Genomic DNA, 23,958 nt, shown 5'->3' on the forward strand with positions numbered 1-23,958 from the left:
AGGTGGAGGTATGCACTGGAGAGAAGGGGAATGATAGTCAGTCGGAGTAAGATGGAGTACATGTGCGTAAATGAGAGGGAGGGTGGTGGTATGGTGCGGTTGCAAGGAGTTGAGGTGGGGAAGGTGGATGGGTTTAAATACTTGGGATCAACTGTCCAAAGTAACAGAGAGTGTGGGAGAGAAGTGAAAAAGAGAGTGCAGGCAGGATGCAGTGGGTGGAGAAGAGTTGCAGGAGTGATGTGTGACAGAAGGGTAGCTGCAAGAGTGAAGGGGAAAGTATATAAGACGGTAGTGAGACCAGCTATGTTGTATGGTTTAGAGGCGGTGGCACTAACAAAAAGACAGGAAGCGGAGCTGGAGATGGCAGAATTAAAGATGCTGCGATTCTCGTTGGGAGTAACGAGGATGGACAGGATAAGGAATGAGTATATTAGACGGACAGCGCAGGTAGGACGGTTTGGAGACAAAGTGAGAGAGGCAAGATTGAGATGGTTTGGACATGTGCTCAGGAGGGAAGCGGAGTATATCAGGAGAAGGATGTTGAAGATGGAGCCGCCAGGCAGGAGGAGAAGAGGAAGGCCAAAGAAGAGGTTCATGGATACGGTGAGGGCGGATATGCGGGTGGTTGGAGTGTCAATGGAAGATGTGGAGGATAGAGCGAAATGGAGACGGTTGATCCGCTGTGGCGACCCCTAACGGGAGCGAGCCGAAAGAAGAAGAAGATCCTGATCCGTTCATGAGCCTCAATTTTGTCCACCAAAAAAAAATATAAAAAATAAAAATGGCAGAGTGGGGTGATTGAGGGCAAAAAAAGCAATGAACCAACAGTTGAACAAAAGCAAGAAAATGAACGAATAGGAAAATGAGAGGAGGGGAGAAACACAGGAATCTACAAGTAAGATAGTTGGGTTAAGTTTGGTTAATGGTCCTTCACAAAGAGTAGGTGAGCTATCGCCAGCAGTTTCACACATGAGAAAAAAGAGAGAGTGAGCAGGAAGCTTGGATTTTGTGACTTTAACAAGGATGTCAATGGGAGAATGCACATGCATCCTGTAGTTGCTGGGAGAGTTGGAAAGGTAAGAGGACAGAGGAAGCTATACTGGAGGAGAGGCAGTTGTTGCGGTCGAAAATACGAAGTGTATAGAAAGAGGTTACCCAGCCACACGTTTTAAAAGTCCTCAATTCTAATCTCCCAACAGTTAAAGCAAATCACTTTGAGTAATAAGTCAAACACGATTGGCAAGAAATACCAGGTATAAAACCAATTGATCCCAATTAATTAATGAAACAAAAACAAGTTAGCGGATCTCGGGATATGATCTATAACAACGGGTAACAGTGCATGAGGTTACCAGTCACCAGACAATTAATGTTAAGCAGTTATTGAGGAAAATCTAAGATCTTTTAATCCAACATCACAATCCTCGAATGTCACCTTGATCAGCATCAGGAAAACCAGCGTCAGCAGGATCAGCATCAGGAAAACGAGCTACATGTCCATACAGCCGCAACTGATGCTCATAGACTATACAGGTAACAAATCTCATTTGAGTCTCTCACAACAATCGCTCATTGGACACAAAGTCCGACCAGCAATCGCCGAGGACTTTCTGAAGAGACCTCGAACGAAAGGAATCAGGTCTCCATTTCAGATTCCTGGTCAGAGTCCAAGTCTCACATCCATAGAGCCAGACTGGAAGCACCAAGGACCTGAAGACTCAGACTTTCGTCCTCCCGCACAGATACTGGCAGGGAAGAAATCCACAAAATATGTCCACAGCAGCAGAACATAAACTGCAGGAAGTTCGCAAGACAGAGAACCTCCACTTCACGACCTGTGGTAACGTCTCGGGCCAACTGTCACTATACAGGCACTGACAAAAGATCCAGCAAGTGAGAGACGACAGAGTAATGGTGTCGCCACCGGAAAGGCAAGCCACACAACAACGGAGGGCACCGCTGGTGAAGAGTGACTGCAGCTGGATAACCCTGAGAGATTCCTCTGAGGCGTGGCCCAGATTCTTGCAACCTGTTTTCCATGGCCTTTTTGCATAGTCATCAATCCATCCACTCTCATGTCTCCTGTTTACCCCAAGTCTTCCGTGGCCAAGGGTGACATCTCACACTCACATTTTCATGTCACTCATTTACAAAATTTCCACTTCTACAGTAATCCGATCAGTTTCTAGCGCAGTTTTCACATATGTACAAACACAAATTTGACTCAAGTGACAGAAAAACGTTTTTTGTTCAACAGGTCAGGTCAGGTATGGGAGCATGCACCGGAACAGTGCGCCGCTGTGTCCACTTTCCGTCAGTACTCCAGGGGCATCCATCTGGCCATCCCCCAGACAGATGCCTGGCCCATCCCCATCTCCTTGAGATGCCAATCAACCTGCTGCAACCACGAGGCACGTGGTCGGCCCATTGACCTTCTCCACTCACGAGGCTCACTCGCTGAGAGAATATGGTGAGCAGGATCAGCGTCAGGAAAACGAGCTAAATGTCCATACAGCTGCAGCTGATGCTCACAGACTATACAGCTAACAAATCTCATTTGAGTCTCTCACAACAATCGCTCATTGGACACAAAGTCCGACCAGCGATCGCCGAGGACTTTCTGAAGAGACCTGGAACGAAAGGAATCAGGTCTCCATCTTAGATTCCTGGTCAGAGTCCAAGTCTCACATCCATAGAGCCAGACTGGAAGCACCAAGGACCTGAAGACTCGGACTTTCGTCCTCCCGCACAGATACTGGCAGCTCCACACTCCATGATCCAGTGAATTCATGATTTCCCAGGCCCAAGCCAGATGTCTTTTGACCTCTGGCTCACAGCCAGCAGAGACATGAATATCACTGCCAAGGTAATTAAATCTCCACGACATCAACATCCTCACCACAAGTGGGTACAGAAAAGATAGCAGCATCCAAGATGTCAATGAAAGCCTGGATCTTATTTTTGACCCAAGAAACCCGTAATCCCAGCGGCTCCGACTCCTCATTCAGCACCTTGAGGGCCCCCAAAAGGATATCCAAAGTCTCCGCAAAGATGACTACATCGTCTGCGAAATCAAGGTCAGAGATCTTGACATTCCCAAATAATGCACCACAGCTTGATCTCTCTGACATCCTCCCCAGAATCCAGTCCATACAAGTGCTGAAAAGTGTGGGGGGCAGTACAGTAACAGTAACAACTGTAAATAAGTCAGAGATGGTATCACCACATCTCACAGCACTCTCAGTACCAGAGTATAGTTCAGACATCAGATTGATCAGTTTTGGTGGCACCCCATGAAGACTAAGAATCCTCCAGAGGACATCCCGATTCACTGAATCGAATGCTTTGCAGAGATCAGCATAGGTTGCAAGCAGCTCTTGCCAAAACTCTCGTCTGCATTCAGTGAGGACGGACCCGAAGAGCAAGGATATGGTCAATCGATGACTTATTTGATGTAAAGCCTGACTGCTCTGCTGGTGCGCAAGAAGATGGTGGTGAACCAAATCAAAAATTATTAGAGCAAAGATCTTGCCCGGCACTGAGAGCAGTGTCACCCCTCAGTAGTTGTTGCAGTCCTGGCAATCACCCTTCCCTTTCCAGAGAGGGACAACAAGGCCCCTCTTCCAGTCAGTTGGGATGATGCCCGTGTTCCAGGCAGAGCACAGAACACAGGATGATGCCCGTGTTCCAGGCAGAGCACAGAGCATGCAACGACACGAGTACAGCATTTCCATCAGCCTTGAGAGGTTCAGCATAGATTCCACAGAATCCAGGAGCTTTACCCATTAAAACTAGTTCACCACAGCCTATGTTTCCACAAACAAAAGTGGATCACAGTTGATTGGAGGGTCAGCAATAGGGAGAGTAACACCCCTGACATCCAACTCGAGAGCTGGGAGATCAGCATGGTACAGCAGCTCAAAGTAACTGGCCCAGCGGGCCTTCACTTCAGACTCTCTGTCAAGAGCCCAACACCCTCTGCTCTAACTGCAGTACACTGAGGGATGGGCTTGGAGGAACGCAATGCGCGAATTCCCCTGAAAGCAAGATGAGAATCACTTGACCACAGGTGATACTCTACCCCCTCAGATTCCTCGCAAACTGGCCTCCTTGTCCACTCTCAGCGCACATAAATTTATGCCTCAACTCCCTGAGCAGCTGAGCTCTGCTATTAAGCCTGGCCCTGCGCTTCTCGTCAATGGTATCCAGTGTCCCTTGAGAGACAAAAATCTTCTTCACCCTGCGGTGAGTTCCAAGACATCCAACGGCAACATCAAGGATGGTAGTCTTCAAGGCACTCCACAACTCTTCAGGATTTCCCAAAGCACCCAGACCCCTAAAATCCCCACTCAGCCTGTTCCCAAATTCCTCAGCTACCCTCTCATCCTTGAGCTTGCCAACATCCAACCTTGGCTGAGATGGTACCATTCTCCCAGATTTAAGATACAATTTCAGAGTTGCTACAACAAGCCTGTGGTCGGTATTGAGGAACTGAGCATGCCTGTAGACTCTGCAGTTCTGGATCATCCTCCAGCGACCATCAAGGAGCACATGGTCAATATCCTTTGCCACATCACCAGCATTGGAATACGAAGTCCAGCGATGAGCCTGTGGGTGTTGAAATCATGAACCAGCCACCCCAATACAAGTCCACAACTTCTTGCAAAGTCAAGAAATTTAGTGCTATTCTGGTTCACAGTTCCAGACCCATGGAAACCAATACATGTCTCATAACCATCCCTATCAATTCCAGTCGATGCATTGAAATCCCCCAAGACGAGAAGAGTATCTCGCCTAAGGCATTGATCAACCACAGACTCGAGTGCGGCAGAGAATGCGTCCTTTACGGTGAGATCACTCGCCTCAGTCGGAGCATATACAGAGACCAGGGAAATGACACCCAAGGAGTGACAAATCCTTCACATCATAATGCACTCGTTGACTGGTGTTACCTCAATTATCATTGGAGTCAGCTTATTGGACACAGCTACAGCAACTCCTTGGGTGTGATAACCATCAGAGTGATCACAGCAATAGTAGATGCAACCACCTGCCATGATCTCGCCACTATCCGGTCTCTGAACCTCAGAAAGTCTGCAATACCAATGTTCAAATGTTTGAGCTCAGGGAATAGCAGACAGGTGATCATCCTCTCTTCAGGATAGGACATTCCAAGTTCCCACCCGAAGGGACTGCCTCAGGTTAACCCGAGGAGACCGCCATCTGGTGGACAACACTTCAGCACCACTCCGCCACCCACCACCGCAATCTGACCCAGGAAATTTATCCCGTGCTTTTCCTCTCATCATCAAGGAATGGGGGTCCCGAAGGCTTTGCCCCAATCTCGTCATCTGGTGAGCTGCCCTGCGAAGAGCAGCAGCACAGAAGGTGTTCTCACGGAGTGGGTTTTCAGTTTTCTTTGCATTTGTGGGTTTTGCGGAATGAAGTGTTTATGGTGGCAGGAGTGCACATCCTGCCACCAACCTCCTAAAAAAGTAACGCAACTGCAGGAGGACGTCCGCAGACACAGTTGGGCACTAGATATGGATGGCTGTTGGCTCATAAAGAGCTCCCCCACCCTTTGACAGGTTTTGTTTTTAATCCTGCTGGGTGTCCATATCCATCTTCACGAGGAAACTTGGTGGAGGAGATGATTTAGTCATCAAAAACCCAACCATGGAACAGGTTAGTACATGTTTACAAGCTACCTGTAGCAAGTCACAGATCTAATTTAACCTGACCTGACAATAACATTTCTTTTCTGGCCTGACCTGAACATTTCCACAAAAAGTAAGTAAAATTGCCAACCATGCACAATAATGTCAAAGCTAACACCCTATCTTCCAATGAGGCATTGCCTGGTGTACCTACCTCTGTGACGGTGTTCTCCTGCTCTAAGGGATTAATTTTGGATACATACACAAATCAAGGTTGGAAAAATGGGGCAATGCTCCTGGGTGCTCACCTGGTAAAATAATGACAATGAGGAGGAAGTCAATGTGGGAGGGAATCAGCAAAATGTACCAATGAACCAATGTTACAGCAAATACCTATTTTGGGGGGCAACCTCCCCCCCCCACTCACCCCCTCTAGTAGACCCCTTCAGGGCCGATTTATTTATCTATTTTTAATGCCATGAAAAAACTTTGGTGCATACCAGGTGATGAAGGTTGTAGTCAAGTTTCATCAAAATCATGTGTGTGGTTTCAGAGAATAAGTAGCAAGTGTTTATGGGTGGATGGATGGACGGACGACACGCCATCCCATAAGCTACCCAGAACTACGTTCCAGGTGAGCTAAAAATAAGCAGTACTCCAATACAAAAGAGCAAGCTGCAAGGAAGCCAGCGAGTCTACAGAAATGACCGAACAAAGCACATCTCTGAGAAGGCCATACAAACCTGGCAGCCGGCATGCTTTGGTATTGTCATACTCGTATATATTGATTCTTTTTTTTTAAAGGAATAAGAAAAAATGGATCATTGAGAAAAAAAACAAAAGAAGAAAGGATGATCAGAAGAAAAATAATTTGTCAGACAAGAGATTATTTTAAACAAGCTGTGCATAGCCCACCACCACTGGCATTTGTCCAGTAGATAAAGATGTTCATCGTTCCAGCCTCAGTGAGATTTTGTCGAGGACCATGCAGCCACAGGACCTGCTGGCATCCCTTGCGCTGTGCCTCATTTTGGACTAAGATGGTTGGATTGTAATTTCTGAAAATGGAAAGAAGATAAACTTGAATAGACCTGATTACTACAGGATACAAAATGAGGAATATGTATAGAAAAGGAAATTTAAACAGACATTTCTTACCCTCCCATTTTGAAGTCTCCGACACCACCATGCCAGGAACGTACAAATTTGGGGTCAGCAAGAAGGGAAACTGGCTGAAAGCCCCCTTGAGGAAAATATGGTCCGACAGGGCTTAGGATGACGTACAGCAGGGCTCGGCTGGTAGGGGCCACACCAAGGCTGGTCTTGGGTGAAAGGATAAAGGGATAAGGTTTAAGATTATGTTTTGGAACAGTAGACCTTCCTTGATCCATTCATCTTAACGAAAATGCTTGCTTGTCGTGATATAGAATTCTTTTAAATTTTTAATCCTCTAAGGCCCGGTCTATACTCATGTGTGTGTGCGTGCATGCGTGTCAGTGTCTCTCCTCCATAACTCCAAAACCTATCAGCCTGAAACTTTGAAAGCAGACTAAGGGAACTCCAAAGTAGTGCATAAATGAAAATTGGGTGCTTAGGTTAATTTAAACACTAATTTTGAAAATAATTAATGGCCTTTTTAATTATATCCTTTATCAGGCACACCCTCGGTCACCTCATTGGGGTCTTAGTTCGCCATTTGTTTTGGCCTGCTCAACAATGCCTTGACGTGGAACAGGTCGCAACGGTTTCTTAACAACAGTTTTGTTTTTCCACTTTCCTTACTCATATCATCGAATGCCTCATTCTCATACCTACAAATCTCTGGTTACATTGCAATGCTTCTGAATGCCCATATTCCAGTATTCATGGCTTTATTTCATGTCCACACATGCGATAACCTCTCGAATCTCTTACCCTGAGCCAAGTTTGAAAATTTAAACTGCCGAAATGACCTTGGAAGCAGTTATGACTGCTAAAAAAAAGAAAAAAAGGTGTTTATTTGTCCAATTCTGACATGGTTTGACATTCTGGGCATCTCCAGGAGGTGTTTAATATGACCGATTGGCGATCGCTAATCGCTTGCCAAGCCTGCCGTTCCTTATCAACTGTTTCGCTGGAGTGCTCACTTGAGTGCTTAAGACACTTGGCAAGCGCCCCACAAGCTGCTTGGATGTTCGTTTGCAAGCACTGTGATACACAGCAAAAGTACCTGCAGTGTCACTCTGCACTATCTGTCTGATGCACACAATCAAAAATACGTCGATCGACCACCTGCCTGTGTTGTGCCACGTGGTGTGGTGCGGTGCCAAGCCTGCCGTTCCTTATCAACGGATGGATGGAGGGAAGGGTGGATGGAAGGAATGGATGGATGGGATTGAGGGAAGGAATGGATGGATAGAAGGGATGGATGGACCAAACCGATGTTTTTAAGCCATGGCGAAACAGTAGACGGCAGTGTAAATGACTGTTTTTAATCACAGCTGTTGTCGTTTTTGAAAATAAAATTACAAATTGACATTCAAGACAATGTTAGGTGACAATGTAAATGAAGTACATATATAAATGCGTGTTCCGATGTCTTAATTAAATCTGACAAAAGTTTAAAATGTAACCTTCACCTCGGATTGGTCATGCTGAGCACCGCCCTGAGATGCCCGGAGACGCACACTCCGATGGAGTACCTTAGTGGTTATTAAGGGAGAGTTGTTTCCAAAACCCAAGCTCATTGCAGATGCTACAAGGAATGTAATGACAGATGAAGGAACAGCAGGTGGAAATTCATTCATTCATCATTCATTCCTGACACCTCATGTTCACTCTGTGAGATTGGAGTATCGTGTGTTTAAGAACAACTGTGGAACTTGCTGTGAATCAACTTTCCATCCCATCCTTCCCTCCATCTCTGTTTCTCTTCGCTCCCCCACCCCTCCTTCCTCTCTCTCCCCCCTCACCCCTCTTTTCCAACTTTCATGAATGATAAAAAATGGGTGGATGTGATAAGTTCCCACAGGTGGATATGTTGTGATTTGGAGGTGGTTATGTTGTGATTTGGAGGTGGTTATGTTATGTTGTGCAGTGATGTTTGTGTTGTGTTTTGAGCCCAGATTGTCAGGGAGTATGCGAGTTTGGTGGATGGGCACTTTTTTGGTGGTTGGAGCTGCTTTTGGGTTCGATTCCTCCTCAGGTTGAGAGATTCTGGGGCTTATCACATTTTGATTGTAAAATGTGGGCTGAAATTAAATAAAGGCACGAAACACTGGCATCTCCAGGCATTTACAAGCATTGCAGCTCAGGTGTGATGGGCTCAAAAGTCTCTTGGCCTGAGCCGGGTTTCGGGGTTTGGACTGTGGGGTTGGGCTTGGTGGTGGGTCTGGCCACTGGAGGGGTGTTCGTGTTTCCAGTTCGTGCATTCTTTGGCACTCCGGGCAGTGTGTGAGATCCAGTTCTAGAGCCGGTAAACAGGGTGGCAGCCGCAGTTCGAGTCACATCTTCCTCCCACCCTTCCTCTCCTCGCTCCCCTCTCTTAATATTCCTGTCAGTGAAGCGATGGGTTGTTTTTGCTAGTTTTAAATAAAGCAAAGAAAGGAATAGACAGTCAGGTTGTAGTACACAGAGGATGACTGGCTAAACCAATAAGTGAATTATTAAGAGGAAACTGAACAAAGAATTAATAGTCAGGTGAGGATATGCTGATAATAATTATCTAAGTGGAAAATGCTGTACTCAGTTGCTCGGACTTGATAAATCCTCTTTACAGGCATTTTCATCATCAAATTCATTTTAACGAGAGCAGTACGTATAAGCACCCTTAACCTTATAGCCATTAACACAAGCAAAAACTAGAAGGGTACTCTTCGACGTTGCGATGTTGCCAGTTATGCCTCCATCCACATTATTACATCACTAGTATAAAAGCCCGTCAAAATGACGGGTTGGAATCTTTTTATTCAAAATATTCAGACTGGAAGATATGATGTTCTGTAGCAAGAAAAAGCATTATTTTAAAACACTGCATGAATAAATGTTACTCTATTTTCTTTATCTTCTGGAAACTTTCATTTTGAGGGTACAGTCTCGTGAGTGTACCAAAGCCTGAAGCCTCGGCCTAGATTCAGATGTGCTTATATCTTCTTTATTTATGAGACATAGTACGTATGTAAATGAACACTCGTTTTACTCTGCGCACATTACACATCACCCATTGAGGCCCGGTTGCAAGTCACCGTCTACATTTCCAAAAGAAAAGACTTAATTACTCTTCAACGGAAAATGTTTTTTTGAGTTTTTTTTAATCCTGGAAAAAAATAGACTGCAGTGAACAGAGTCGTGTTAAAAGATTGGCCTTTAAAACCCCTTTTGAATCGTCCTTTTGAAGGGGAACAAACATCATACAAACAAACACACATTGTGTTTTATATTTTAGATTATACATACTTGAACCAAGTTCGATTTAAATCCCTGAACCCAGATTCAAAATATTAAATAATTCTGGTTGCCAGACCATGCGTCCGATCAGGTTGAAATTTAAAACATATATTCCCAATGACTTCTAGATCATAGCTGACGTTTCACGTCAATTGACGAGGCGGTTCAAAAGAAATGATTTTTTAAAAGATTTTTGTTCAATCCAATATGGCTGCCAGACCATATCATCTATTAATTATTTGTGAACACCCTGGTATCCCCAAGACTTGGGGAACATGGGGTGAAGTTTCACCTCTATCTGTTCAGCTGTTTCAGAGAAGATTTTTGAAGGTTTTCATGTTAAGAACAATATGGTTGCCAAAACAGGTGACCGATGATGTCATCAATTTTTTTCACCCCCATACAATTTAGCCCGAGATGACCCTTAATTTTCATACTGATCAGATAAAGTGTTTGACATATGCAATTATGACGTCATAACAAAAGCCTGGTGTTGGGTTAATGGTTATGGTGGTGGGCTTGGGATCCTAGGGTCCTGAGTTCAAATATTACTTTGCTGTTGCATTAATACCAGGTGGGATTGACTCAGGCTGTCATTCTTTTGAGGTTGGTGAAATGAGTACCAGTGTACTGGTACAGTGGCATAGCATCAGCTGCATAGTCTCGCCCCACCAAAATGATAGCGACCCGGCAACTAAGCTGCCATACGCAAGAAGAAGATGATGACATCATAACGAAGCCACCGACGACATCGTCAAAAAAATGGTCACACTTGATTCCCATGGGGAATACTTCACATGTGCCAAGTTTCAATTTTTCCATGAAGCGGTTTCAGAGATACAGAGGTCCAAAGTTTTTCCGTTTTTCCAATTTGGCTACCACACCACGTGACCTACGACGTCATAATTATCATTTAAACATTCTGCATGAGTAGTCGCACCAATGGTGAATATTTCGTCTCAATCCGACAAGCGTTTGCGGAGAAAAACAAGAAAGTTCTGTGCGGACAAACAAAGAAACAGACAGACAGACAGACAGACAAGCGGACCCAAATGTCAACTCTAATTCGTAATGCTCATCGCGAACAAGTTTTATGCCTTTATCTTCAAAACCTAAACCAAACTACTGTCAGACTCTGGTTTATGTCATGGATATGTTCCTGAAATGTGTGACGAACATCAAAATGATGAAAATCAAATAAGTTTTCTCATAAGAATTAATGAAACAGGCGGGGAATGCGTTCATAACGTCGCCAAGTCACGTATTATACTTAAACAGCAATCCCCCACGTTATGGAAATTCCCCTTACGGAAATTTGCTGTCATGGAAACGAAGAAGTAGTGACTAAAATTCATACAACGGAAAGCAAAATTCACTACAACGGAAATTTGAGTCTAAAAACAAGTTTTTTTCCCCCCTCCCTCTTAATAAGTTTGATATGCACCACACGACCTGAGCGCAAAAGCTTCGTTGCACTTTCAGTCAACTTGCTTATTATATGTGCCCTCAGGTCATATTCTACAACAAGTTAGTACTGTATGTAAACCTTTGGAGGCGAGATGTACATATGTACTATATTCGTATTACGGTGTGAATTTTCAACATTTGATATAATATTTGACGATGAGAACTCATGCTTCAACAAATTATGTCACCATCTGAGAAAAATTTTAAAGTATTAACAATTCTCTCTACAATTAATAATCAACTAAATAAACGTTATGATCCACAAAGTAAATAGTTTTAAAGTTTCGCTTTATCTTCTTCTTCTTCTTTCGGCTGCTCCAGTTAGGGGTCGCCACAGCGGATCATCCGTATCATCCGCATCGTGATTTGGCACATGTTTTACGCCGGATGCCCTTCCTGACGCAACCCTGGTCGTCTCTTACGACACCGGGATATAGTACACCTATTTTAACCGGGGTATACACCGGCCCAGTATACTGGTACTCATTTCGCCGACCTCAGAAGGATGACAGGCTGAGTCAACCCCCTGGTGTATTAATTCAGTGGCCCAACGGGGCTTGAACTCAGGACCTTTTGGATCCCAAGCCACTGCTCTAACCACTGCGCCAACACCAGGATCAAAGTTTGCCAACACCAAAGTTTTGCTTTATCACACTCTTAAATGTTATCAGATGCATGGGTGTCCTAGCTATAAACTGATGTATGGATGGTTTATGTAGAGCACCCCCACCACCCCTACTCACCATTCCCACCCCACTCACATCCCCTTCTGCTCGCTCCCGGAGGGAACTTCCGCAGTTTGGATTTCACTCCCTAACCCTAACAACTCGAAGTGCTAAAAGTTATAGCGGCATAGAAGTGAGTTATCGCGGTTACACATCACTTGTATTATTATTTGATCTCCATTACAATACACATCCACAGTATTACAGTAATAATTAAGAGTTTCAAGTAATATAAAGAGTATTGCAGTAAAATTTGTTGCCTTATTAAATGTATTTATGTCCAAGAGTTAATATTTTGTTCTGTAGAAACCTATCTCCACTTATGTAATGGGAGTATATGGGAAAATTGGTTTGGATTTACGGAATTCACCAAAAGAAGGAATTTGCAGAACGTAACCCTTCCATAAAGCAAGGGATTACCGTATTTCCCTTTGGTTGATTGATGACAGTGATATTCAAGTACTTACATATAAATCAATTAAAAAACAATTACCAGTCATATTTGAATAACAATACCCCTGGGTGCTGACCTGGTAGAATAATGATACTGAGGAGTAAGTCAATGTGAGATGGCATCAGCAAAATGTACCTGACGGAACTTATGTTATAGCAAATACCTATTTTTTTTTGGGGGGGGGGGGCAACCCCTCTCGCGTTCCCCGCAAATCCCCTTCGACCCCGATTTTTTTTTAATTTTTAAACAGCGTGAACAAACATTGGTACATCACGGGTGATGAAGGTTGTGGACAAGTTTCATCGAAACTGTATGTGTGTGTGGTTTCGAAGAAGAAAGCAAATACATATTCTGGGGGGCAACCCCTGTAGACTCCCTTGTGGCCCATTTAAAAAATATTTATAAATGCTATGAACAAACTTTGGTACATGCAGGGTGATAAAGATTATGGTAAAGTTCATCGAAATTGTATTTGTAATTTCAGAGAAGAAGTTGCAAGTATTTGTTATTTGTGGACGGACAAATGGATGGACGGACGGACGCGCCATCCCATAAGCTCCCCAGAACTATGTTCCAGGTGAGCTAAAAATAAACTTCTTCCGGAAGCGGTTGAAGTTGGCATTAAGTGTTCTTCTTCTTCTTCTTCTTCCTCCTTCAATGAATGTGGGCGTATATATCAATCGAAGGAAAAGTTAACCAGAACGGCACTCCTAGAGCACATAGTCTCGCCTCGCACGTTAATCCTGAACAAGCTACTATTACGGCCCATTGCAATTATAGCCCATTTACCCGTATCATGTCACATAGTTTCTTGGGATAGGTTATGAACATCTTAAATTTTCATTCTTCACTCACATCGGGTCATAGATCAGATATATGAAGCTTCAGATTTTTCGGATAAGGCTTTCAAGTCAACCAATTATGGCTGGATCACCACTTCACCGGTCATCATTATCATCCTATATAACCCATGGGGAGTTCATGACATATGACAAGTTTCAATTTTTATTGTTGAGCAGTTTCAGAGAAAATTATGTCCAAAATTTTCCCTTTAATCTAATGTGGCTGCCATACTGTGTGACTTACAACATCAGAGTTAGCAACAAAATATTCTCCATGGGGAGTCCCTCCTTTGTTTAAAGTTTTGCATCAATCAGACAAACGGTTGCAGAGAAAAGCATTTTTAAAGCGAAATATATAGCCATACACACATGCATGCACGCACACACTGCAATAGTCTCGCATCTCTTTCTGGGCAAGACTAAACCTGGCAACATCAAGGGCACATTCACCAGCCTCGCTTGGATGAATAACTCCTAAAGTAACAATTTTACAATGCCTCTTGGCCAAAGTAGACTGCAATTCATTTCTTTATGTGCAAAGCAAAGTACATTAGTTTAATTTTGGCGATTTTGTGATCTCCTGGTTTGGTACTTTAGCGATGTATTCTGGCGTCTTTATTAGTCTTGTAAGTTCTGAAAACGTTCGAGAATCAAAGGTATGACTTTTAAAACGACGCAAGTGTGAGTTGAGACTGCAAATATTGAGTAGTGGTATAATAACGTGGCGACATATTTGCGAAATGACATAAACCAGGGTATTATTTTCGCTTTCACTTCTCCCCTATTATGTGAACACTGCACGAAAACAAAAATAAAAGGAATAATCACTTTGTAAGGGTGGGGAAAAATCACACCTTAAGCCTAAGACAGACTTTTAAAAATCTAATTGAGCAAATGCTTATAACAATTCCAGTCGAAGTGATAAACACCGGAATTGCACCTCGGTACCGATGTACACAGGACGGATGTACAGGCTGCTGATATTCGATTTAGGCACCCATTTTTTCTCGAGCTCCACAAGCCGTCTCACACACTCCAGCAGCTCCACCTCAGAAAAATCCTAGGGAGAAGAACAAGCCAATCACATGCATTGATCTTCGGGAAAGCATAACCTCTATGAAAGCAAGCTAAATTATTTTCCAAAGGCTGAGTCTTTGTGATGCAGTACGTACTTAAAAAAACACACCATGGAATGAATTGCAATGTATGTATAAGGCAGTAAAATCGGACAGTATATCGGACATCGGACAGTAAAAACACAGGCTTGCCATTCTTGAAACCTCTGTGATATTGGAACTTATCCTATTAATTTCAGTGAAAATGTCCAGCAGTCATAGGGTTCAAGGGTGGCACAAAAACGTTACTGTGCGGGAGGGACCTCAGCGTATCATACGTTCAGCTCTCTGACCATATGTTGACCATCTGTGGCATTTGAGGAGGAAGGAATTTTGAGCATCTGATAGGAACAGACAGCCCATTGGATACAAATATTAAGTTAATGTGGAAGCTTTGGATTGTTTTGTTTGGATGTCCAAAGGGATTGAAGTGGTCCACGTTGTTAAAAAATAGAACCTTTTTGTGCTACATTTGGTTTACTACAATCTTGATTTAAATTTAAACATTACCAGCACATAGCCATAGGGTAATTGTGACACCTCCCCCACCCCTCCCCCCGAGGAGTGACAACTTCCCCCTCCCAACTCTGTCCCATCGTTGCTCTCCCATCCCTCCCCCCCCCCAACCCAAAGTCCTCTTCCCCTTCCCCTTGCGACCTGAGCGCATCAATCCTCTCCCTGCAAATCCTTAGTCCACATCCCAAACAAAATTCTCAACCCCCCCCCCACACCCAAATCCTCAACCTCCCCGTTCCAAATCTGCTCCATGTTTACCCTCCCTGTCCAACCCCCTCCTCCCGCTCATAAAAGCAAACGGGAATTCCTACATCAAAAAAGTGGAATATTCAACGCTTTCTGCTCCCCAATTATGCTATCACCGACTTTACAGAAACCAGTCATTGTCACCTGTCCAACTCGCAATTGTAAGAGAAAATAGTCGGAAATAATAGCAAGGACCTTCATAACCTCTGCAGTAAAATCTCTACGCGAGAGAATGCCAGTTATTTGGGTGGTATATAAACAGCAGAACGCTGCCTTGATCGTTGACGCCTATCTTCACAAGGCCCGTGATGCCTTTCAGCTCAAAATCCTTTTAACTGTTGCTTTGTTCATTTTACACCGAAGGAAAAACTTATAGGAAGGGCAAGGCAATTGTGAATTTGACAACATTAACGAGTCTTTGATTTCACCTTGCAGTTAGCAATAAAATGGCAGCCGTAGTATAGAAATTGTGGGTGGAGTCAGGAAAACTGTCCAACCAATGGGTGGAACCCGGACTAAAGGAGGTAGTGAGGTGTGAAGGCAAAGGAGGTAGTGAACACCAAAGATGGGCATTGAACCCACAGTACTGTACTCAAGACTGGGTACTCTTAGTTAAGATGGGCATTCAATTTGTGGAGTAAAGTTGATAAAAACCAACCAAGTAGGCAGGGTAACTTAGCTTGACTCACTTACCGGGAGACAGGCACGCATGGCAGTGCGTCTCATGCGTGACATGTTTAGCTGTGGGCGAAACATACGGATATTTCCATCTTCCCCATAGAAAGCTTTCATTCCCTCAAAGAGCTGCAGAAAAAGAAAGAGGGAGAAGAGAAGTGAGTGAGAAGAAAATCAATACGAGGCAGATCTCTGCCGGGCCACCACCCATAAAGTAAATTCAATAATCTGTGGATTTCTCGGTTCACGGCCAAGATTATTTACGTGTGTGTGTGTGTGTGTGTGTGTGTGTGTGTGTGTGTGTGTGTGTGTGTGTGTGTGTGTGTGTGTGTGTGTGTGTGTGTGTATGTATATATATATATATATATATATATATATATATATTATACATACACACACGTATATACACTGATGAGCCAAAACATTATGACCACTGAGAGGTGAAGTGAATAACATTGATTATCTTGTGACAATGGCACCTGTCAAGGGATGGGATATATTAGGCAGCAAGTGAACAGTTAGTTCTTGAAGTTTATTTGTTGGATGCAGGAGAAATAGACAGGAGTAAAGACCTGAGCGACTTTGACAAGGGCCAAATTATTATGGCCAGATGACTGAGTCAGAGCATCTCTGAAACGACAAGGCTTGTGGGGTGCTTCCAGTCAGCAGTGGTGAGTACCTACCGACAGTGGTCCGAGGAGGGACAAACCACAAACCGGCGACAGGGTGTTTGGTGCCCAAGGCTCATCGATGCGCAAGGGCAACGAAGACTATCCCGTCTGGTCCGAACCGACAGGTCTACTGTGGCACAAGTCACAGAAAATTTTAATGGTGGTCACGGGAGGAATGTGTCACAATCCACAGTACATCGCACCCTGCCACGTATGGGGCTGTGCAGCCGCAGACCGGTCATAGTGCCCATGATGACCCCTGTCCACCGTCGAAAGTGCCTCCAATGGGCACGCGAGCGTCGGAACTGGACCTTGGAGCAGTGGAAGAAGGTCGCATGGTCCGATGAGTCCCGTTTTCTTTTAGATCACGTGGATGGCCGTGTGCGTGTGCATCGTTTACCTGGGGAAGTGATGGCACCAGGATGCACTGTAGGAAGACGACAAGCCAGTGGAGGGAGTGTGATGCTCTGAGCAATGTTCTGCTGGGAAACCCTGGGTCCGGCCATTCATGTGGACGTCAGTTTGACACGCGTCACCTACCTAAACATCGTTGCAGACCAGGTACACCCCTTCATGGCAATGTTATTCCCTGATGGCATTGGCCTCTTTCAGCAGGATAATGCGCCCTGCTACACTGCACACATTGTTCGGGAATGGTTTGAGGAACATGATGAAGTGTTCACGGTGTTGCCCTGGCCTCCAAATTCTCCAGATCTCAATCCGATTGAGCATCTGTGGGATGTGCTAGACCGACAAGTCCAATCCACGGCGGCTCCACCTCGTAACTTACAGAACTTGAAGGATCTGCTGCTAATGTTTTGTTGCCACATACAACAGGACACCTTCAGGGGTCTTGTGGAGTCCATGCCTCGGCGGATCGGTGCAGTTTTGGTGGCACACAGAGAACCAACAGCATATTAGGCAGGTGGTCATAATGTTTTGGCTCATCAATGTATATATATATAATACTGGCAAGGGTACATGGCGTTGCCTTGCCGGGCAACGTCGGGTCCCTCTTCCCACCCCACCCCTTCCCCTGTCTTCTCCCACCCCATCCCTTGAGGGGTGAATTCATTGATACGGTATATAGATGTTTATCATCATCACCATATCATGAATCTGGGGTGTGTTAAGTTGCCACTTAATTGTAGAGAGCTTGCCAAGTGGCTTAAGCACTCAATCAAGCACTCTATTAGAAGCCATTGATCAGGAATGGCTGGCTTGGCAAGCGCTCCTAGCTGCTTGGTAACTGAACACACCACTGGACATCTTATCAGCATACAGTACATACATAACACCAACAAAAGGGAATTTAAAAAAATCAATCATGAGTATTTTCGTTGTAATGAAAATGTACATTGTTCAGTCTCACACATCCACCCACAGACACAAACTCAACTTTGTATATTGGATTAGGTGACAGTAAGACACCTCGCATGAAACTGCCATGTTTCAGGATATTTCCTACTCCTCTTCTTCTTCTTCTTCTTCTTCTTCTTCTTCTCCTTCTCAAAGTAAACAGAAAATGAACCTTCTGTCCTCTGTCATATCATTTTTCCATGAGTTTTAGGATGTTATAAAAAAAGGCTCCATACCAATTATAATTAGTGCATTCCTGTTATTGTAGACATCGCTGTGTGATTATGTCGTGTGTCTGGACTTCTTTTATCATACTTTGCAAGGAAGCAAACACAGGATATTTTGCTTGCAACAGTCATTGTAAATTCTGGTTCGCAAACACCGAATTATAAATATAAGCGACACATCACTGTCTCGCAGACAGACCAACTGCGTTTGACATCCCATAAAGTTTTATTTATTTTTATTTTTTAATGAAATATCACTATTTTCTTTCCTCTGCATAATATGAGAATGAACGTACTGTGACGTCCGCCAACGTAGAATGAGCCGAAACGATGGAGGCGGTTTATTTATTTATAACCCAAACATGGCGGTTCTAATCGCTCTACCGCAAACAGGACGAGGAAGGTGGCACGAGTCACTTTTCACCGAGTTGATGATGTTTATTTGTTTTTACTATTAACCAGAAATAACAAGACTCGGCAAGAAAAAGGATCCGGGGAGATTCGACGGGATGGTGTGGGATCGGGCGTGGGGAAAAACACAGACAATTCCAATGAATATACAGATCTCAGACCCTCTAAGGCACCAAGCACACACACACACACACACACACACACACACATATACACACACACACATACACACACACACACACACACACACACACACACACACACACACACACACACACACACACACACACACACACACACACACACACACACACACACACACAAAACGTAGCTATTTCTTGTGGTCAGGCTGAACTGTGATGTGGACGCAACTGTCCCTGGATCGGCGTCGGACGAGCTGGCCTTGCTCTCGTCAGGGGGGCAGGAGAAACCGTGGTGCTGTCGACCTCCTGGTCTTGGCCCAAGTCCGCTCACAGCCACCAGGGAACCAGTTCTGGCGTCAAGTTGCGAGCAGGAGAGGGAGGCAGGTCCGCCCGCCGTTCGACCCCGTACTCCGAGTCAGCAGAACCCCAGAGCCAACCAAGGTGAGGCACGAGGCTCAGCAAGGCTCCAAGACACGATGAAGAACACGATCGAATCAGCACAACAACAAGCACGCTCTCCGCGCAACAGCCTCCACACCAAAAAAAACACGATCTTTTTGTCCCGATCTTCTTCCTCTTCCTTTTTGACCCTGAACAGAACCTTTTTATCCTCCCATCCTCGTCACTTCCAATCGAGCCGTTTTATTGGCCCACCGCCGTCGCCTTCCGCCAATCGTGATCATGGGGCGGAGCCATCCGCAGCCCTGTCCTGTGACGTCACGGCCAGCCTCCAGGGACTACTAAAAGGGGTTTACGCAGACACCCTTACCCTATCCCGTGTCCCTATCTAATTACGTGACAATTATCATTTCCCCCTTGAAGAAATGAACATTTACCAGACAACTTATCACCACTGAATTGCTACTTATTACATCGAGATCCTGGTAAACTCGAACAGCATGGCATACCTAATTAAACATCCTAATTACCCTTTGAATGCATACCCCCCCCCTCAAACGTAACACTGCCCCCTCCTCTGGTACCGCAGCTCCTGCAAGGTATATCACAGGCCCTACCGTACCAGCCTTAACACTTACTGACTCACACCTAATTAACCTAACGAAATAAAGTAGGAGGGGCAATGGGCAGCGAGTCGCAGCTAACTTACCTATCCTGCTTAATGTACTACCCCGTTATGGCCTTATCCTCGCCTAAACAATCATTCGTTTTTTATTTTTTATTTTATTTTATCACATGAGAGCACTGAGCGAAGTTGCACTCCATCTTCTGGATCATCGCTCTTGCCCAACACTCTTCCAGTGATCTGGGGAGGGGAAACAAAAGGTTCCACAAAAACACAACACTTATACTTTACATTCCTACTCTAAGCCTTAACGACACTATTCACAGGATATTTACACTTGACCGCCTCCCCCAGTAGATGCTAATAGACCCAGCGTTACCTGGGGAGCCAATTTTCAAATTTGCTTGCCCCAAAATTATGCGGACATCATGCCCTTGCTGCACATGTCAAGTTGTGCGGGATCGAGTGGGACTCATACATCTTCACAACACTCACACCATGGTCATCATCACATTTCTAGGTCATGGTCCTCATTTTACTCATGCAGGCTGAATCCCGTCGTGGCCGTGGGGTGGGTTACCACAAGATGATGGGGGCATCTCAGGTGCAACCATGCCCACAGGTAAGCTTTAGTCCACCCGGACGTTTCTCCGCCCCGCTCCCTTTGATTCCCACCCCCCCCCCCCGGTAGCCATCAGCTCTAATCCCGTACAACACACTGGAAGGGGTCTCACTGGCTCCTCTGGCCTTCCTGGGTCGCCAAGGTCCTACCCGCCTTGGTCGCCCAACCAGACCCTCTCCCAGTTGCCTCCAGACACTGTCACCATTAGCCACCAGGGGTGAATCTCCTTGAAGGGGGTCGCAATTCCCGCTCACCGTGAGCTTCAGCAATCCCTGAGGACAAGCACATCATCCCCACCCACAAAACCCACATGACTCCCCCACCCCATCGGCCTTACATGTGACACCTGCATTTCTAACACTTCACCGACCATGACCTTCCCTGTTACCACACCATGTCCAATAAAAAATCAATGTGTACACCATACATTTCACTTCTTAACTCAAAACAACTCACACAGCACTTCTCACCCGATCCACGCACCAGCCATTGGACAGCCACTTGTGCCCGCTTTGTTACCAATTACCCACTGTCCCGATTGTCACTCTAAAACCCAGCAGGACTTACAAACCCATGCCAATTTTCCCACAATTCATTTTTTTCCACCAAAGGAGGGCACTTCGCCACAATCTCAGCAGCCGAGCATGGCCGTATATGCTCAGCCCAATCTAGTCTCCCCGACCCCCGACAGTGATCTCCAGACCCGACCTATGAAAGGGCATCTCGGATAGACCTGGCGGTTCAGCAGGAGGATTCACCCTCTCCGAGTCTAAAAGTCTATTGGAGGGTCCCTCCATCGCCGGGTACCGGCAATATCGTTGCACGTGTCCTCTTCGCCCGCACCGGAAACAACTCCCCATAAAAGGCCCCGTGAGTATCGGTGAAATGTCTCTTCCGGTTCCGGACCCCCTCGGCCATAATCGAATTGCTCTATTGGCTGGGCTGGACCCCGCCGCTTTGGCGCACCAACTACCGAATTACCCCTTATCAAACTTAACAGTTTCTGGCAAATTTCCTGAAACATTTGGGTAATGCCAATATCTCTTCCAGCCCCCCTCCCTGATCCTGGATCTCCGCCTGTCGGATCGTCACCGATGGCCTCTCTGGAACCCGACCCGGCCGACTCCACGAGGCCAGCCTGGCCGCGCACTCGGCCGCTCGGTGAACGGTGGGTGATCCTGTAACTCCACTAGCGCTCGGACCTCAGGGTCAGGAAGAGCAGCTAAAAATTTCTCTAGTGCCAGTCTGTCCCATGCCTCCACTGTAAGGTCCCGATACACGATCCTGACTGATTGGTAAATGTCCTGTGCCAGCTCCTGCACTGTCTCACCCGGCTTTAATCTGCGGTGCTGGAGCTGGGCCCGCACCAGATCACAGTTTGCCGCGAACCCAAACCGACGGCTCAACGCCTCGCAAATGTGGGAGCTGGTCAACATCCCCTCCGCGATCACGTTTAACACATCTGCGGCTGGTCCCCGCAACGTTGCCACCAGATTCCCTGTACGTTCCCGCTCATTCCACCCGTTTAGTCGGGAAATACACTCAAATTGCGTCAGAAAAGCTTCAACGCTCCCTGGCCCGTCGAAATTTACCAGGGGGATCACTTTTACGGTGGCCCGCTTCTCAGTTTCTCCCTTGTCCGAATCCAGCCCAGGGATCAAACACCCTTGTGGCTGCGTATCCAATTTCGGAGCCCACTGTGGCCAAAGATGTTTTGTGGTGAGGGTCTCATGGGTCAATTTTGCCTCCTGTTCCAAACGTTGAATGGACCGATTCACCTCTTCCCGCAGGATCTTCTGGGCCCGCACAACCTCCTCCAAGGCTCCGTCGCGAGTTTGTAGCTGCTCCTCAACCAACCCGGACACTCTACTTACAAAAGACGGCTCTACCAGGCCTTTATCCAAGACTTCATCTTGGCTCATAATTTTATCTTGTTCGTCCAAACGAGCCTCCAATCCTTTTACCTCCTCAGCCAAATTCATCCCTTGCTTCCTCAACTCTCCCCACTCTTCAACTTGCAGCTGCATACGAGCATCCACACAGGCACGATGACGTTCCAGGCTTTCATCCACTTTATCAATCCGAATGTTCGTTGCATCAATTTTATCTACCAATTTTTTCCGTATATTTTCCCCCTCCAATGTAATTTCTACCTTTGTTTCCTCCAATCTATCCTCGAATTTACTTTGTATTTCCCCCAATTTAACATCCACACACTCCTGCATCTCAGTTTTCATTTTCTCCATCTTTTCCCCCAATTCATCCCTCATTAAATCAATCCGTGCACCCAACTGTACCCCCATTACCCCCAATTGATCTGTCATTTCTGCCCTCTGTGTCACGAATTGATTTGCCATTTGTACAGTCATGTCCCCTATTAAACGTTCCAACAGTGTCTGGATCGTCATCGCACCGGTTTCCGGCGCTGCCGGCCCCGTTACGGGCAATGAAGCACGGTCCACGCTCGGAATGGGGGAGGTTCCAACCCTACCCCCGTCTCTCCCTTCTTCCCCCGACTCGCTGCCAGACACGTGGCCTTCCTCCTCAAACATCTGCACATCCACCATGGTGCAGAAGTCCCGTTTGCCGCCAATTAATTTAAATTTGAAAAATCCCGCCAAAAATTTCCCGCGCTCGCGCGCTTTCCTGTAGTAATTTTATATTCCAATTCGTGGCGAGATTTTAATCTTGGTATATTCTCCCGATACCAAATATAATTTAGAGAGGTTTGAACATCCAACACCCTGACACCAATGTGACGTCCACGGGACTTGAACAGTCCCGCCAACGTAGAATGAGCCGAAACGATGGAGGCGGCTTATTTATTTAGAACCCAAACATGGCGGTTCTAATCGCTCTACCGCAAACAGGACGAGGAAGGTGGCACGAGTCACTTTTCACTGAGTTGATGATGTTTATTTGTTTTTATTATTACCAGAAATAACAAGACTCGGCAAGAAGAGGGATCCGGGGTGATTCGACGGGATGGTGTGGAATCGGGCGTGGGGAAAACACAGACAATTCCAATGAATATACAGATCTCAGACCCTCTAAGGCGCCAAGCACACACACACACACACAAAACGTAGCTATTTCTGGTGGTCAGGCTGGACCGTGGTGTGGACGCAACTGTCCCTGGATCGGCGTCGGACGAGCTGGCCTTGCTCTCGTCAGGGGGGCAGGAGAAACCGTGGTGCTGTCGACCTCCTGGTCTTGACCCAAGTCCGTTCACAGCCGCCAGGGAACCAGTTCTGGCGCCAAGTTGCGAGCAGGAGAGGGAGGCAGGTCCACCCGCCGTTCGACCCCGTACTCCGAGTCAGCAGAACCCCAGAGCCAACCAAGGTGAGGCACGAGGCTCAGCAAGGCTCCAAGACACGAT

General features: G+C 45.8%; 1 protein-coding gene across 2 annotated transcripts in view; it reads right to left on the reverse strand.

Moving 5' to 3' along the window:
- Nucleotides 1-23,958, reverse strand: part of LOC147013429 (branched-chain-amino-acid aminotransferase, mitochondrial-like) — a 92,469-nt gene that overhangs the window by 16,350 nt on the left and 52,161 nt on the right. For both annotated transcript variants that reach the window (XM_085855257.1, XM_085855256.1), the window contains 4 exons: nucleotides 16,141-16,251; nucleotides 14,511-14,630; nucleotides 6,816-6,979; nucleotides 6,573-6,715 (listed from right to left, as the gene is read on the reverse strand). In XM_085855257.1, coding sequence (XP_085711383.1) covers nucleotides 6,573-6,715; nucleotides 6,816-6,979; nucleotides 14,511-14,630; nucleotides 16,141-16,251 — 538 coding nt within the window. The remainder of the gene's footprint in view (nucleotides 1-6,572; nucleotides 6,716-6,815; nucleotides 6,980-14,510; nucleotides 14,631-16,140; nucleotides 16,252-23,958) is intronic.

Source organism: Eptatretus burgeri, chromosome 14 (assembly GCF_056783735.1).
Source record: "Eptatretus burgeri isolate ZD-2024b chromosome 14, Ebu_testis_v1, whole genome shotgun sequence".
In the NCBI taxonomy this organism is placed as follows: domain Eukaryota; kingdom Metazoa; phylum Chordata; class Myxini; order Myxiniformes; family Myxinidae; genus Eptatretus; species Eptatretus burgeri.